Source organism: Atractosteus spatula, chromosome 6 (assembly GCF_055471065.1).
Source record: "Atractosteus spatula isolate fAtrSpa1 chromosome 6, fAtrSpa1.hap1, whole genome shotgun sequence".
Classification (NCBI taxonomy): domain Eukaryota; kingdom Metazoa; phylum Chordata; class Actinopteri; order Semionotiformes; family Lepisosteidae; genus Atractosteus; species Atractosteus spatula.
Window position 1 is genome coordinate 10,125,941 of NC_142711.1, and position 17,588 is coordinate 10,143,528.

Below are 17,588 nucleotides of genomic sequence, written 5' to 3' on the forward strand. Positions count from 1 at the left end.
CCAAAGAAACACGTAGGAATAAACTGCAGGTTTAAAATGAATGGGAAATTTGATAAGACAGTCTGATCAGTGTGTTTGATAATAATTAGTAATAATTACTGCACGGGCATTTTCTTGTCATGAAATGGTATTTCAATGAAAGACACATTAGTCTCTGATGATAACATCCTAACCACACTGTTGTTCTGCAGCAAAAGGAAACGTTTTGCTTAACATTTTACAAATATCTAACAGCATTTCAGATACTTTCAGATTAGAATCTCTGAGAACTCCTTTGAAGAAGAAGTTTAATCAAAGAAACCATCAGAGGCTTTTATGGTGTGGTAGGTTTTTCTTTTCTGAAAATTTCACCAGATAACTATGAAAGCATCTTAGTTAACATTTAAAACTAAGACATTTGAACTTTAGAGAATAACACTCATTAATGAACTCGCAGACACAGTTAAACTACTCCAATTTACAGTTTATTAATAATTGACAAGAAATTCTTGTTATTAACACTAATTTGTACACAGTACCCCAAACTGGTCTACCATTGCCTGAAAAAAAATGTACATAGTGTTCTTATTTGTAACACTTGTCACATAAGAATGTGTAAAATATTTACAAGGTAGAAATTAAATGTGCAAAATGGTTCTACTGTTCTACATACAATAAAAATATCCACAGACTGTCACACATACAAAGCCAGAAATAGTGTATTTCGGGTTTTTTTCAAAAAGATAAGAATTAGTTTATTGCAGCCTGTCTCAAGCTGGCAGTGTTGGCAAAGCATGACATATTAGTACATGTAGAGGAACTTAAAAAATAAAAATAGAGCTAACACTTTCAAAACCGTGATATGCAGAACATGTAGTTAGTACCTGTCCTGTTACAGTAGCTGACCTTAGAACAAAATATTATAATGTACCAACACTAACTGCCTAATGCTCTTTTGTGTCTTGAAGTGTTTTGAGAAGCATACAAAATACTGTGCATTCTTTAGTTACTGAAAGTTTCATTTTCTAAGTCTTGCAGTAGAAGAGCCTTATACTTATTGGAGCCTATTTGACCTTTACAAAGATTTTCATGAAGTAGATGTTAAAGAATCATCAAAGAAGAGCCATGACTTGCCTTAAAATCCTTATGAATTGTATAGTTGAAAGCGTGTTGCAAAAGAACTGTAAAATGCTTCATTTATCCTGCAAGTTAAAAAGTTTTGTCATTAGTATACGAGTTGAAATGGAAAGTTACATGCTGTGAAATTTTCTGCTACCTTTTTAAAACTGCCTTTAAGTGTTAGTGTTAACATCCATCCATTTTCTAAGCTGCTTTATCCAGTACAGGGACGCTGGGGAATGGGACTCCAGTGTAAAGACTGCAAGGCGGGATACACCCTAGATGGGACACTAGTCCATCGCAGAAGTGTTAACATTTCTTTTCTGAAAATCTGATTAACATGACAGGACTAACACACGTACTATATTTAAAAGCCTGTTTTAGCGCTCTGTGAGGTGCCACAGTGGAATCTATAATATTATCAAGTCATTTATTGATCTGTTTCAACAAGACCACAAACTGTGGAATACTGCTGACTGGTCTCGGTGGCCTATCTGAGGTATCACCTGTAAAAAAAATCAGATAGGACGGCTGGTTTAAATTTAATTTAGGTTCTGAAGACTACACTAACAAAATACAGCACCAATGTGAATTTCTGTCCTATTTGGCTACCACTAAACAAGTTTAAACATTGAAAGAAAATAGAACAGTTTCTAAACCACCATTCACTTTTTCTGCTGTCCAGCAGAGGGTGATAAAGTCTGTCTTAAACCTCGTCTCCAGTTTTCATTTACACTGAAGAAAACAAAAACGTGCAGTTATTTTCGATATGGAGCCTCAAATGAAAACTACACAACCTAGTCAGTGATAAAAGAAGTTACAGATTTTTAAGAAGGCACTAGTATTAATATGAAGAATGTACAGCCTGAGAATGGTTATTTGTAAAAGGTAGTAAATGTTAACTGCCTAAAAAAAAACTTAGTGGATAAAATAAAGAAACAGAGAGACTCAAAGTTAAATTCTAAAACTAAGAAATACATTAACGCATCTTAATGGATTTTATTCATGTGAAGAAAGGACATTTAAAAGGAGCTGCTGAAAGAACAATAAGATGTAAGCAAATGAGCTCCGCGTCAGGTGGTAGTTTTGCGTTTCGGAAGTTAGCAAGTTAATCGGAACCCAATAGCAAAGCTAGAATTTTACAAGTGTCAGATGAGTTCATTTTTCTGCATTTTAAAAACGAATACATATGGAGGTTTCTATTTATGATGTATGATTTTTAGCAATCTATTATTTTGTATACTTTTTAAAATAAAATTCTCTCTTAAGATCATGTACTGTATAATAAGGAAAAAAAGCGAGTAGGTTACGTTATAGTGGGAATGATGGAAAAAAATATTTTTCTCTGACCAGCTAACTTAATACTTGTACTAGGATAGTGAATTCAGTGCCAATATAGTAAAATAAAAGAGAAAACCATATGGCCAGTTATGGACGGAATTTTTTTAAAAATGAGCTTCTCATTAGATGTTTCAGAGACTACTTAATGGTGTGCTTATTTTTTAGAAGTTTTACTTATGATTTACATTAGAGGTACATAATATACAACTTTCCTCTGTGTAAATCCTATTCACAATAACAGATAAAAGGAATTCAGGGTAAATAATGTAGCTTAATTAAAATATTTAAATGTAGATGGTAGTTGAATCAAGGGGCATTATGTATGAACAAAAACTGATCTTGTATATGGTTATAATTTTATGCATGGCAACATACATAATGTGACATTGAGCAGATCTTGGGGAAATATTAAAAAAGAAAGCATGAACATATGGAGGTCTTAACTAAGTCTTTTATATGCAGAATGAGTTCTTGTCTTTGTCTCAAACACTTTTTGACCTATAAATATAATTAGCAATGCTGAGCATCTTTGAAGTTTTACAGAATATTTACACAAGACGAGATGTTACTGTCATTTTGATTCACATGTCCCGTGGGAGTTTATGTTAAAATTAGGAATTTCAGCTCTTTGTAAACAATGAATTTTAGAACGGAATAGCATTTAAAAAATCACAGAATGGAAAATTGAGAAAACGTAAGAACATTACATAAAAATTGCACCCTTTAAAATTTTTTTAAAAAATCTATCACACACATAGTGACATTTAACCCATATAAAAAAAAAAGTTCAGGACTGCAGAACTTCCATAAAAGATTTTAAAAGGTGTAATAATGTTTTCTAGCAATTTAGAGTTTAGACCGGTGTGGAATGGCTGCCAGGAGACGGGAACTGGGCGTTGAGATCACACCAGTAACGTACCTATATTAATTCATGTCTTGTGCATAAAACAAGCAGACAAAACATTGCATTTCATATCACCGGTGTCCCAGTACAGTTGTCATGCTTAAGAACACAATTCACAGATCACCAAAAATGAATTCAATCTGTTGGTCTACATACAGTATGGATCCTAGTAATCAATTTGGTCAAAAGTTGACAGTGTGTAAGTCCCTGCCCACACACACACAAACTCACAGCAAAACACATCTCATAGCCACAGCCATGCACAAACAGCACATTCCAGACACCCTTCCAGACTCCACCTCTCTTCAGAGAGCTGTGAATCACACAGTGGCCTTTCTTCTTAAAGTAGCTCCTTCGGTTAAAACCAGTTGCTGTTTGTCATTTAGTTCGACCTGTCAGAGATAAAAGGAAGGACAAGTGTTAATGATAAATCACCTCATCGCAATGTGCCTGTGTGATTGAAAGGGCTGATTTTTTTCTTATTGGGTTTAGATTGCCAAACACTTAATATATAACAAAATGGTCCACTGCTTAAGATATCATACAATGTCCTCCAACAGGTGTGGGGCAGTGGTTCTTTAAGTATTCATTCTGGAGCCACAATGAATTACAATATCAATAAAGATGAGAGGTACAGTTTCCTGTACATCTCTACAAGGTTTCGGAATTGGCTTAGAAGTACAGAGATGAGCCAAGAGAGTTTTGAAACTAATCGTGTGGACAGGCGAGTCCGAGAAAAACCTTTATCAAAGTGATTGAAAGCTCAAAGTGTACAGAAAGAGAGAAACTTCAGATGCACCACTACATCTGTGAAGCATGGCAGAGGTAGAGTATTTTCATCCTCAGTATGGGCCCGGTTCCCTCATTCTTCTGGATTATGTACCTATTGATGGCACGATAGCCAAACAAGTAGCAGAATGAATTCTGAAGTTTACAGAAACATTTTGTCTGCAAATGTAGAAGGAAATGCTTCCCCACGTAATGGGTAGCACTTCTCCATGCAAGTAAAAGCTCAATACCTCATTGTATGGAATTTGGTTTGGTGAGTGCAAGCAATTAAAAGACATACAATACAAATACACCACACAGAGCCAATAATTGACAGCATCCACCCCACACATTTTCACATACCAACCTAAACGCACACCAGTAATAACATATATAGCAGTGAGACCAGATGAAATGAAATAACAGTGAGCCATGCGAACATTTAAAAATGAAAGTACTGAGTTCATACATCTCACAACTTCCAGGTAGATACCAAACCTATTAGTGCCTGTTTTGATAGACCTAAGCACTTAGCAGAGGGGAGGAAAGTGAACAAAGGTTGGGCAGGGTGGGAAGAGGCAGTGAGAATCTTTAAAGCTTTACGCTTCAGTCTAGAGAAATAGAATGAGTCCACAGAGGGAATTTTATAGAAGCTATACACTACTCTCTCCGTCTGTTTCTTGTCCTGGGCTGAAGTGTTGCTATACCACCCAGTGATGGAGAGGAACAAAACACTCTCATGTCATGCAGCATGACAATTACCAAAGAGCTCATCAGCAGATCTTATATACGGTAACCCCTCATTACACAAGCTTGATTCTTTCCTGGAAAACTGCTCGTAAAGCAAAAACTTATATAAGGGAAATTAAATTCCCATTAATTCCTGTGTTGCAATCTCCAATTGGTCCCAGAACTCAAAAACGTTCCCTCAAACACCCACGTTTTACCTTAGTATGGTATGGAATGGTACTTATTCCTGGTTAATTGAGTAACATGCCTAAAGTCATAAGCCAATGCATAAATAATACATAGGGAGAATGCCACCATTCCTGCTCATTTACTGTACTGTATAGTACATTGTTACAGTCGTTAGCAAATGCATAAACAAGGTAATTCAAGTACAGTAGGTAGCTGCAAAGGAACAAGTCAAGGTTTATTCCATGCTGAAAAGAGAAGAAAAGAAACAACGTTCCGGCTGTGGGCCTTCTTCAGGTGTGAAGAAGGCTCCACAGCCGAAACTTTGCATTTTTCTTCTCTTTAAATGCATATAGGTACTGTACTATATGCATTTAACACATAAGCCTTTATTATAAAAAAGTTCTTATGCAATAAAGAATAAAAAAGTAAATTCTTCATCCAACTAGATGTGAGAAAGACAACAATGCTAATAACTTTTCATTAAATGAAAAAAAACAAGTAGGAATTACTAGAGTATAAATGAAACCTCGTATAGCAGTTGGTCTTATAGTGAGGGATTACTATTACACATTTTTGTATTTCCTGCTGTGTGCTGACACCCTTCCCTATTAATTTGCTAAATTTAACAGACTGAAAAAAATAAAACAGTTAATGTGGCATGTGCAAAAGTTTGGGCACCCAATTTTATGATTCATATTAATATGATCACGAGATCATAATTTCATCACCACAAATACAAAGTGCTTGCCTGTAAACCGAAAATAGGCACTTTTGACTTTGCTGTCCCAATACATCTGGAGGGCACGGTATTTTAACCTGAGACACAGTCTAAAAATAAGCAGCTGAGCTGGAAGAAAAGAAATTCAGACAGTTCAGTTTCTGTAATACTGTTCACTGATGATACACAGACAAAATATCATCCCTAATGTATTGGTTAAGAGCTCTTGTAGCAGAACATGTTTTCCTAGCAAAGGAGAAATGAAAAAGGGTGGAAATTGTAGTAACACAAAAATAGGTTTTGTCACATCTAGAAAATATTGAAGTATTTTCATCGACCTCAACAATGAAATACTACTCAGTAGATAAGACATTATGAGGGGGACAGAATTTTTCTGCTATGCTTGAGCTGACCGAAGGCACTCATATACTAGAAAATGTCACACCTGTCAATCTAGTGTGAACCTGAAAAGCAGAGAAATTTAAAGGGTAAGATTTAAAAATTGAAAACATAGTTCATATATAGAAATAAACCTTTACATTACATTGTACATTCAAAATAAAAACATAAGATATATATATATTTAATTTATATCTGGTTTATTGTTTGAAAAAATCATGGAATTTACTAGTAACTATACAGTAACTTAGTAAGTATATTCATTACATTCTACACAACCACAATGTTCAGAACATGCTATTACGAGAAAATGTCAAATGTCAATTTTATTAAGAAATCCCTGTTATTGATTTGTACATCTCTGCACTTCAATTTTGAATGCTTTATTAAAAAGGCTTTTGGAAGCCCTGTTCTTTTTTTTTATGATGTCCTCAGATCATATTAATGTCATCCGCATGTATTCAGGGAAGCGAAATAAACAAATATTTATACCATGAAAGAATGATCTTCAATCAACTTCCTGCAGTTTAAAAGTGAGAGTTCCCATTATGTGGCGCATTTTATTTTTTCAGAAAGAAATGAAACAATTCTGGCTATAAAATATTTGTATCTGCCTTCCCAATAGCCTTCTTTCTGACACAAAATATGTTTAACCATCATTCTCAGCAACATCATCAGTCTTTGACGATTTGTTTCTCTGTTCGTGTGTGGTATAATAAGCTGGGAAGTGATTTTGCTAATGGAAGATCAAGATTAAGGGTATTAAGAGGTACTAATCTGAAGGCTGGAAAAGGTGCAGCGACCATTGGCCCGTCTTGTGAAAATTAAGCAAATCCCGGCTCTTTTGAAGTTGGGGCTAGAGCATCCTAGCCGTGTATTCTTGAAAATTAACCACATTACAGAAGCCAACATGGATGTCTCCATCTTTTTACATGCAGGGACTGGGGTATGACTGTTGAAAACAAAGTGACATCTGAATGTTTTGCTCCATGCACTTGCATCAGAACTGATAAAATCAATTTTGATCTTAATCCAGATCAGAAGCATGCAGCACTGAAATCCAGCACCCATTTATATGAATTTCAACAAAGCTATCAAATCTCTGTCTTTTAAAACTGCTATGAGAATTGCACAAGGAAAAATTAAATCCCAAACCAGAAGAGATATTACAGATCACATAGATCAGAAACAGACAGAGAGAAGCAGAAAACCCACTTCAGTCTGAAACAAGCTGAAAGGTTTGTTGTTGTTTTTCCTCTAAGGGTACTTCTTTTACAAATAGTTGTAAGATTTGTCGCTTTGTGCTTCAAGGCTACTAATTTATCTTTTCTAAAGTTTTGACCACAATGAAGCCTCTGCAAGTTTAATTAGCTCATGCTTCATGATGATCTTTGACACTTAGAAACCATAAAAACAGTAGGTTAGCGCAGAACATTTGGGATGCATTTCCAATCTGGTGGAAACTGGGACAAAAACCATGTTGAAAATGGAACATTACCACTTAAGGATGAGTGATAAAATTTTAAATAAGCTTCTCCCATTACACTGCAGAAATTAGGGTAGCGTGCTCTAAAAGAGCAGGCAGATCAGAAAAGTAACTGAATGCTTTGTACTGTAGTACTAAAGTTTAGTACTGTAATTGTATTACTGCACTCAGCCGAGGAGGGCAGTAAGCATTTCAAGACTGAAAAGGAGATCCTTCTTGGTCTCAAAACTTACTTTTTTCCTTCTTTGCCATGTGCAGTATTAGGCAAATGGTACAGAGTGTGCACAGTTACATTTCTGTTGAACCTTGAAGCTTTGTTATTCTGACACTGAACACTATAGTGTAAAGAAATGTGCCGCCCTTCAGATGAGATGTAAAACCAAGGTCCTGACTCTCTGTGGCATTTCTCGAAAAGTGTAGGGGTGTTACCCTAGTATCCCAGCCAAATTTCCCCCTGGCCGTTATCAGTCATGGCCTCCTACTAATCCTCATCTCTGAATTGGCGTCATCATCTGTTCTCCTCCCCACTGAGAGCTGATGTGTAGTGAGCGTACTGGAGCAATATGGCTGCCACCACATCATCCAGGTGGGGCTGTGCACTGGTGGTGGTGGAGGGGAGTCCCCATTACCTGTAAAGTGCTTTGAGTGGAGAGTCCAGAAAAGCACTACATACAGTAAGTGGAAGGATTATTATTCTTCACTATTATTCTCTAACCTTCACCATAAAGTACCCAAATTGTGTGCAATCCCTTTTTCTGTTCCTTTTAATATAGAAAGTAGTGTTTACTGAAAGAAAAAGCCACAGTGTTTTGTACACTATTCACAGACTGCACTTGCCGTAATGTGTAAATATGCTGTGTGGATTTTGGCAATAATCCAACAGGCCACAAAGGTCTCAGCATAGCACTCGCCTCACTCTACACAATGCACTTTCATTTAGTCTTCTGCAGAGAAAAATGTTAACTGCTCAGAAACAGCCACAGGGTTAGATGCAGAATACAGCTCCTGCATTAATAAACCTGTATTAGTTTTTAACCCATCATTCAATGGGCCTGCCTTATGTTTGACTTTATGAAAATACACTTTAGGCCCTGTCAAATGTACTTAAATCCTGAAAAAGTAATGTTTTTTTTCCCCATCTCAAATCCTGGCATTAATCAACCCTCACCACTAACTTGATTTACTTTCTTTTACATGATCAAGTGTGGCACTAACGTTTTAAAAAACAAATCTCATAAAATGACTATGCATGCATACATTATCAATCGTTTTTACATAACATTTAAAAAACAATGACAAGTGCATAGTCTAACAGCAAGTCCAGTTAAAAAAATTAACACACTACCTTTCTCATACAAGGATTAATAGGCTGCGCCCAAATTAGAAATATATTGCACCTGCTAAATTTGTTAGACAGGTCACTGCACCACTGGTTTCTCCAATTCACATTCAGAAAGTCAGACAGCAAAACAGTCTATTTTTGACCAGTTGCAGCCATAACTATAAAAAGTAGGAAAGAACTGTCAAATCCACTTTTTGCAGCTCACCTGGTTTTTCCCACAAAGTTTTTGTTTATTTCAGTGTATGTGGAGAGTTTGCACTTAACCTCAAAAGCTCTTCAGTGGTTTCTAGAGGCTGGGATTAGTGGCAGTATTAACATACACTAAACATTTCTAAAAATATATTAATAGGCAGTTTGTTGAAGGAATGTCTTTATAATGTTTTATCATCTATTCACTCGTGTATAAAAATGTTTTGCACGGTTTTGTGCAATTTTAATTGGAATGTCCATCACATTTGCATGCACTTGCAGGAATGTTCCCAATGATTACATTTAACAATAATACAAAGTTAATTATTTAATAAATTGTTCAGGGTTGGATTGCAAACCAAACAGTACAGAATGACATGTCTGCAGTAATGGAGGGTTCCTTGGAAGCAAGGAAATAGCAGAAGATTTAGAAGTGTGATCATAGATGGACCCAGTGGTCTCATCTTGTTTTATTTAACCTTTCTTCTATTCTTTGCTGGGGAGAAGAAAGCAGCATTTTTGCTTTTTAGATAATTTCCCTGCCTGATCACATTTGCATTCTTCACAATAATGAGACACAGAACTTATAACTTTGTAAAATGCTCAGAATGTTCAGAATATTCAGGTAGAGGATTACCACAAAGACTGGTATCATATCTCACTCATGTATATATACTGTATATATTTGTGTACGTATAAGCCTTGTTGCTGAACTGGCTTCTCTCAAGAAACAGGTGGACGAGATTCTTGTTAGAATTACACTAGCTACCAGCAAACAGACTGGCAGAATGGCCACCTCTTGATTGTAACATTCACTACGTTCCTATGTGTACATATATCCTTATAAGGTATACTGTATACAAGCAAATGAAAATATTGCTACTGTGTTCAATTATACTACATTCAAAATAAAACAATTATACGATCAACATTTATATTTAATAAAGATCTACAGTACACGCATTCAATGACATGTTTTCACAGTACAATTAAGAAAGTTTATAAGAGATATAACACCTCATTTTACTTCATTTTCAAATTATAAATAAATAAAGCACAATATGATTTAAAGTTCAGACATTATTATAGGACAAAGTTAAAACAGCAAAGGAGGATCAACAACAAAAACTGAAATGTTTACAGTAAAAGAGTTATTTCTCTTCCTACCCACTTACCTTGTGGTGGAATTGTAAAGCATGTGTCAATACCGCCTAGTGGCCTTTCTCTCTTACGTTTGATTAACTGCTTAATTTGCTACTCTTAACCTAGGTGTCTGTCCTACTCACTAACAACTAATTACAATGTCTAACGTAATGCCTCACACACACAAAAAGGTCTGAATGAATTTACATTTAAAATAAGAAGCTATAATTGCTTCAAAACTCTTACTCAATTACAATTTACATCTTGCAGGAACAGCACCTTCACTGTTAGTAAGAAGTTAGGCAGTAGTTAGTTGTAGTATCCACAGCAACCGCTTCAACATACAGTTAGTTCTTTAGTCCGGTTAGAATGAAGGAGGATGACGCATTTCCTTTACTTACAGATAAACCGGTTTTAATTGGACATGAGAAGATTTCTGGAGTGAGGAGTGGTAGGTGTACGAATCACGGCCACCTATAAAATCAACTGAAATCACAACATAACCATAATCATGAGAATTATGGGCAAAACAAATCATTACACATGAAAAAAACACAAATGTGGAATGCAATTAACAAAAACAGCGTGCAGTACATCTCTAAATCTTGGCTAGAAACAACTTTAAAGAGAATGATAATTTCCTGACGATGTTACGTAAACAAAACAAAGGTATGTTGATTCATTTTTACCCATTTTCTCATTTTGTGCACAGTACCTTGTTTTTCATGTGCTATTTTATTCCAGCTGCCAAATCCATTTTTTGCATCTCTGGCAGCTAAACTAAAATGACAACTAAAACTATGGGAACATTTCTACCTCATAAGCCCACGCCAAGGTTTATCCCCAGAGGTAGAGCCAGTCTTAAATGCACAGATAGAAAACAGGAAGCATTTAAATAGACTACAAGCCTACAGAGACATCATAAACAGCAGGAAAATAGGCACTGGGGCACTGACAAAATACCAACAGGGTATAGACCATTTCTGCCCTTTGCCTTACATGCAAGGACACGACCTCTTTCACACAGAGTGAATAATTTCAGCGCACTTTGAACAATATCTCTGCGACAGATTCCTGTGAAGAAAATATACCAAGGTGCTTTAACTCATCAAGGATAGCTCAGTAGCCTTCCTGTCCAGACCTTGACAGTCTTTGAAGAGCGATGCGTTATGGGACACAGCAGAGTCACATGTCTTCATACACAATGAAGCTGTATCCCCTGGCCAAAACATCCAGAGGGATGTCTGCCTGTCTACACCAAAATAGTCATCTGATAAAAATAGGGAGCACCGTTATGGAAATTGGTAAACTGAACTAAACTGAAGTGCAAAACTCTCAATCTATTACCTGACCAGGCCCTAGACATGAAACCCACTGAATACGTACGGCCTATCCTCAAATATTTCCTGCAAAACCACATAATTAAATCCACTTCCCAGTACTCTCTAGTAAAACTTCCATGCCAGGCGAGAACTGCAGTTCACAACTGCTTTCCTTATATTATGAAGTGCGCACCTTACAAATGGTAGTAGCATGAAGTTTCACCCCCATTCCCGTTTTCGATTATCGTGCGTGACTGCTCTTTCCCCATCTTGGGGGTTCATCTGCTTACGTCAGGTCTTTGTGTACATTTTGTATCTCCTGCGCAAGTAAAAATCTCGACTCGGGAGCCATCAAGCTCTAATCAGCGCGAGCACAGAAGCCTGAGTAGATTCTGACTCATCAACATTTCCTCAAAACATTATATCATACTGAGAGATTAAGAAACACTGTAAAATGGAACATGCCAAGCTGGAATTCTTGATACGCAGCCTCGCAATGAAGCATATCATGAAACCTCAGCGTGAATACAGCTGTAGTCTTTTGATGAAAAAAATTCAATTTATCACTGAATGAGCAAGGTCAAAAGATTGAATAGATCGAGTGGTATCTTGCGAGGAAGGACCTGTTGTTGGAATATGCTATGCTACTGCATTTTGTTTCCCGGTATCATGAAAGTATTTTGTTTTATAGATGTCAAAGCCACCACGAGTCACGGTTTTAGAGAGGAAAAAGCTGTGATAATCGCAATGTTTGTATATGCAGGGATATGTGTGGGCAGAAACAAATATATTTTCCAATGTACAGTTGTATGAGAAAGCCAAAATATCACTATATATATCAGCAACTGATTAACATAAAATGTAAACTACAAAACACATTTAACAAGCACCACCTTACTAAAGCGGACTAAACTGAAGTGATCTCATCAAAAAAATATCTGTATCAAGTACTGATTTTACCTGGTAATTTTATGCCTGGCTAACAGGAAAGTGCCTTTAGCAAAACTGGAAATGCTTGGGGTCATGTTCATAAAACATTTACCATTGCACTCTTTATACCACTTTGTTTTCTAACGAGACAACAAAATGAATTTGTAAAGTGTCAAAAACACTTTAGGGATGCTAATATTAGAATCCCTACCGCTTCTTTAAACGTTTCATTTTGATTATGAAACGTTAGAACTTTGGTGCTCCCTTTTCAAAAGAACCAAACTGTCCACTTGTAGCAGAAAATTATACAACAATGCCATCCTTGAGTCTGGCTACAGTATAAGCCAAGGGAACTGGGCAGTGAATACCATAGGGTGTTGCAGATGTAATATCCGATCTCCATTTGCGTATCTTAATAAATCCTGTAAGGCTACTATTTCCATTGAAGCAATAAAATATGAACAGATGACTATGGCACGTGACCTTGTACATTATGAATAACCTATAGATGTCACAGCCAGTGTCCGGCTTTGACTGATTTGACAATGGTATCCGTCATGACCAATCATGGCCTCCTAATAACCACCTATGAACTGGCTTCATCACTCTGCTCTCCTTCCCACTGAGAGCTGGTGTGTGGTGAGTGTACTGGCGCACTATGGCTGCCATCGCATCATCCAGTCGGGGCTGCACACTGGTGGTGGTGGAGGGGAGTCCCCACTTCCTGTAAAGCACTTTGAGTGGAGAGTCCAGCGCTTAAGTGTAAGCAATTATTATTATTATTATTATTATTAACACAAGAAATACACACAACAAATGACCTTTTGGCCCATTTAGTTCATTTGTTTTTACTTTCAGTAACTAATTGATCTAAATACCTCATCCAGCCTTTTCTTCAAGGGTCAATTTAACCAACAAAGACGGGTTATCTTCTTCCACATTCCCACAAACCAATTAACCTCTACTTACAGAGGTTAGTCCTTTGCAGAGGTTAGTTTGCAAAATGTTCCTGCTTTCAGCTTTGAAACTGTCTGCTTTTCTTTAATGGAAATCGATTTGGCTCTCACTTTGTCTACAGACTCAAAACACTGAGGTGAAAATTAGACTTCTGCATGCAACAAGATGTTCAAATTGATGTTCACTCTTCTTTTATGAGTGCCTAACTACCCTACAAACACCTGACCACCATACACTAGATCCTTCCTAATAAAGAGGCTCAAAACTATCAATTTGTTTAATTGAACAAATAGGGTTGAAATTAATTCACTTTATTAAAAATCAAACACCTAATGAGTTGTACTTATCAGTCATGCTTTTTATGAGAAATAATTATCATAAGAGTCCACAGTTTAGACTTCACTGTCCCACTATTTTGAAATCATTGTATATAGAATAAACTATTATTTACATTATTTATATAAAATTAAGAAATGTACAAAGTGTAATTAAAAATTGTATCTAAGATCTTTTATTTTGCTAGTCAGCACACATTAAATACATCTCAGATTCAAATTTAAAACACAGGCGATGCCAGATTGGACATGTATCACTTTATTCAGATATCTGAATAAGACACTACACCCGTCTTATTTGATGCTAAATCTCATTAACTACAGTCTTGACACAGATATACAGAGGAATCGTTCGGCTGCTTTTCAGTCTGTCTGCGAACAACCTTTGATGAGGAGTGTCCACCCTTTAGACACTCACACTAAAACACAAAAACTCACCAATGAAATATAAAGCTTTTCATAGCAGTGTTCTTTACCATGACAGCCTAATATACAGGTGCTGACTGGGTTATACACAGTCTAATCGTGTAAAGGAACTATTCTGGCATATGAGTGCTTGCTTACCACAAAAATGGTAGATAATTGGACAAAATCAACAAAAGAATCAGTACTGCAGGAGTACCGTAATCCTTCATACTTTAATGATTACGCAAACAGAGAGGATTTCATAAACACTGATTTTTTTATTTGAAATATTCTGAAGTGGACGATTCCGTCTGCTGCCCAACCTCTCAAGTTGTTTGGCAGCTCCTACACAAGATTCACCAGCAGGTGAGGGAGAGCAGGAGGCAGCCGCCCTGTATCTCCTGTGGACTACACTGGCATAGGGACACAGTCCTCTGCCCTTGGGGGCAGCAATATCCTATTTGTTGGTGGCTATTGCTCATTTTCAGGAGTGACCTAACATTTCTTGCAAGACTCTCACCCAACCAATAGGGCAGTATACCAACGCTGTCACATGGCAGGTCTGGGGGGAAACGTTGGTGTTTAAGAGAGAGAGGATTATAACACACAGAGATTACCACCAAGTGACACCCAGCCTGTGGAACGTCAAAAAAGGTGTACAGCCTAGCTACTATTTCCATTAGGGGAAGAAAACTTGAAATTGCATCCACAATAAAGTCGGAGAAGCTCTGTATCAACAAGATCCTGACCTGGAAACTATGAGCCATAGGAGAACTGTGGGTTAGGACATACTGTACTTTCAGTTCCTTCACTGAAAAGTTGTAATCATGCAACGGAAGAGCACAGAGATCACCCACCAACATGTTTGCGGATGTAATAGTCTGCAGAAACACAGTCTATAGCCATCAGAAGGTGGTCTGCGACAAGATATTTTATGAGATACAACCAGCCTCCCTGGAATGTGTGCACATCAGTAAGTTCTGTGAAGTGGGGTGGTGTCCCACAACAGTGCAGTGCATAGTCACACTGGTTGGAATTGGGCAACAAGGTGGACAGGCTTGTAGTGCCACTAGTGTGGGATGTGATCAGGGCTGAAGGTGTCAGATAGAGAGCTGACTGGGACCAAGGGCCACAGAATGGATTGATTGGACATGTCCCTGCTTTTTTCCCCAATGAGGGAAGTCAAGGGCCTGACCACAGCGAGTATCTGTACGATTGGTGTTGCCATGGAGATGCTATAAGTCCCCATGGAAAAACGATCTTGTATTACTACAGCCCAAGGACAAGGTGGGGATGCCCCTCTCTGGACCTTAGCTTTAGGGGACTTAAAAGTATAAACAACTTCCTCAACCAAGGCGATATAAAGCTTTAAGGGCTGAAAAGCTCCTCTCAGTAGCCTGAGCAGATGCCTCCGTCAGCCCGAGACTGTGGCAGACAGGATTCTCAGGCTGTCCGTCCTGGTTGCTGGAAGCAGCCTTTAGCCATTTAACAACCACATAATCCATGAGAAGATTCTCATAAGGATTTGTAACATTTTCCTGGTCTCTAATTTATTATTCCTCATCCTAGGACACAAAAGTGAATATAAACAACAGTTAACTTATTAAAGTAGTAAGTTTAAACAATACAGAAATATCACCTATATCATGCATTCTGCTCATACAATTTTGGAAGATTTAAAAAATTACACCACTCCTTTTACCTTAGTTTACTACAGTACATGAAATAGTAGTAACAAAGCAATAGTATATTACATATTATTGGAAAATCAAACTCTGTTGTTATCGGTATTATGATCATGTTTTTCACAGGCAATGATAATGAAATGGATACCATCTTAAAACAAAACAGACCAATTAAATAAATAGCCCAGAGAAGACCAAATTCAAGACTTCAACAGAACATACAATATAAAGGGAAGGCCTAAACTATATTGCAACGAAACCCTTTTGTAGTCTTTCTACAGCAGTGACTTGGTGTGTGCAATTAAAGAAGTGCCCGTTACTCTGAACAGATTTAGAAACTTGCACACTCGCAGGCGGTTTGTTTTCAGGAGATGAATACACCTGCTTCTGCTGTGACAATGGAGGACACGGAGGCACAAAAAGGCACAGCTGTGCTCCCAGATGGGCTCTCATTATCCTCTGCAAGCTGTTTAAGACAAATATTTTCAAGCAGGAATGCAACTGTCCAGAGGGTTGCATGTATTCATGTAACTATTTTTAGAATGTTAATGAGTTCTTTATTAAATCTATCTGCTACGGATTAGCAATCAAACGAAAAGCTTTAAAAGAACCCCACCAACAGGGACTACTCCACTGACATCTTGCTGCCCACACAGTTTCACTAGCAGGATGAGTAGACACACCGATATTACAGCATGTTTTGCTCAGGACAGATGCAAGCCAAAGGTAAATTTAAAACACACAGAATATAGAAAAGATGCAGAATGTGATTCTGTATGCTAATTATGTCTAGAATGTATCTTGATTTTAAAATTTCTCATACCTTTAATATCTGGTGCTTAGTATTTTTTTTACAATAACATCATAAATCCTCTACCGTCATATGAAAGTATTCTCCTACCTGTGCTCCTACCTACCTAGGCAGGTCTTTGAAGGGACTGTAATAGCTGCCAATCTGCCACTAGGGGCTGCTAAAGATCTTTCATTTGTAAATATACACACTAGGTTATAATTAGAAAATTTGGTGGTTAATTAACATTAAATGAATGTCAGAAAAAAAACTATAAAACACACATCATGCTTTTTCCATCTGTTGTCCCATACTTCACTTGTATATCCATTTACGGTATTTTTTCCCATTGAACAGCAAGTTGTAATGTTAATAGAGAACTCAAAACTTGGAAAGTGAATGAGCTACAAATAGTACATAACGTTAGATATATTTTGCTTTCTATTAATTTTCATCTCGGCTTTCCAGTTCCACATGCCCTAATAAGGAGACAGATGCATACTGAAGAACTGTTTGGGTTTTGTGTTGTTTATAAATGTACAGTAGTCACTGTTAAGAGTGGTAGTTGGGCCCACTCACTGCTCGACTCAATATGTGAAGACTGTGTTGCTCAAGTCAATGAAGTGAATTTTAAGTGAGGGAGACTCTACAGCCACAGCAGTTTGCTCACTGAATATTAATGCAGTCTTACACTTATATCAAGGTGTGAAATTGAGTCAGGGAAATGAAATTTGATTATTCTGCTCTATGCAATTCACTGAAAACCAGACTTGCAGAGTTTATCCTGGACTGCTGGGGCCACTGTGGATATGACTAACATGGCATTTCCTAAATTGATTAGTAACAGAATGTACTATC

The 17,588-nt window shown here is 37.1% G+C and overlaps 1 protein-coding gene across 1 annotated transcript in view; it reads right to left on the reverse strand.

Annotated features, from left to right (window-relative positions):
* Positions 1-448: 448 nt before the first annotated feature.
* Positions 449-17,588, reverse strand: part of LOC148831799 (sodium/potassium-transporting ATPase subunit beta-1-interacting protein 3-like) — a 153,593-nt gene continuing 136,453 nt past the window's right edge. The window contains exons 6-7 of the mRNA XM_088919188.1: positions 10,708-10,792; positions 449-3,735 (exon numbers count right to left, since the gene is read on the reverse strand). Of these exons, the coding sequence (XP_088775314.1) occupies positions 3,726-3,735; positions 10,708-10,792 (95 nt within the window). The 3' untranslated portion in view covers positions 449-3,725. The remainder of the gene's footprint in view (positions 3,736-10,707; positions 10,793-17,588) is intronic.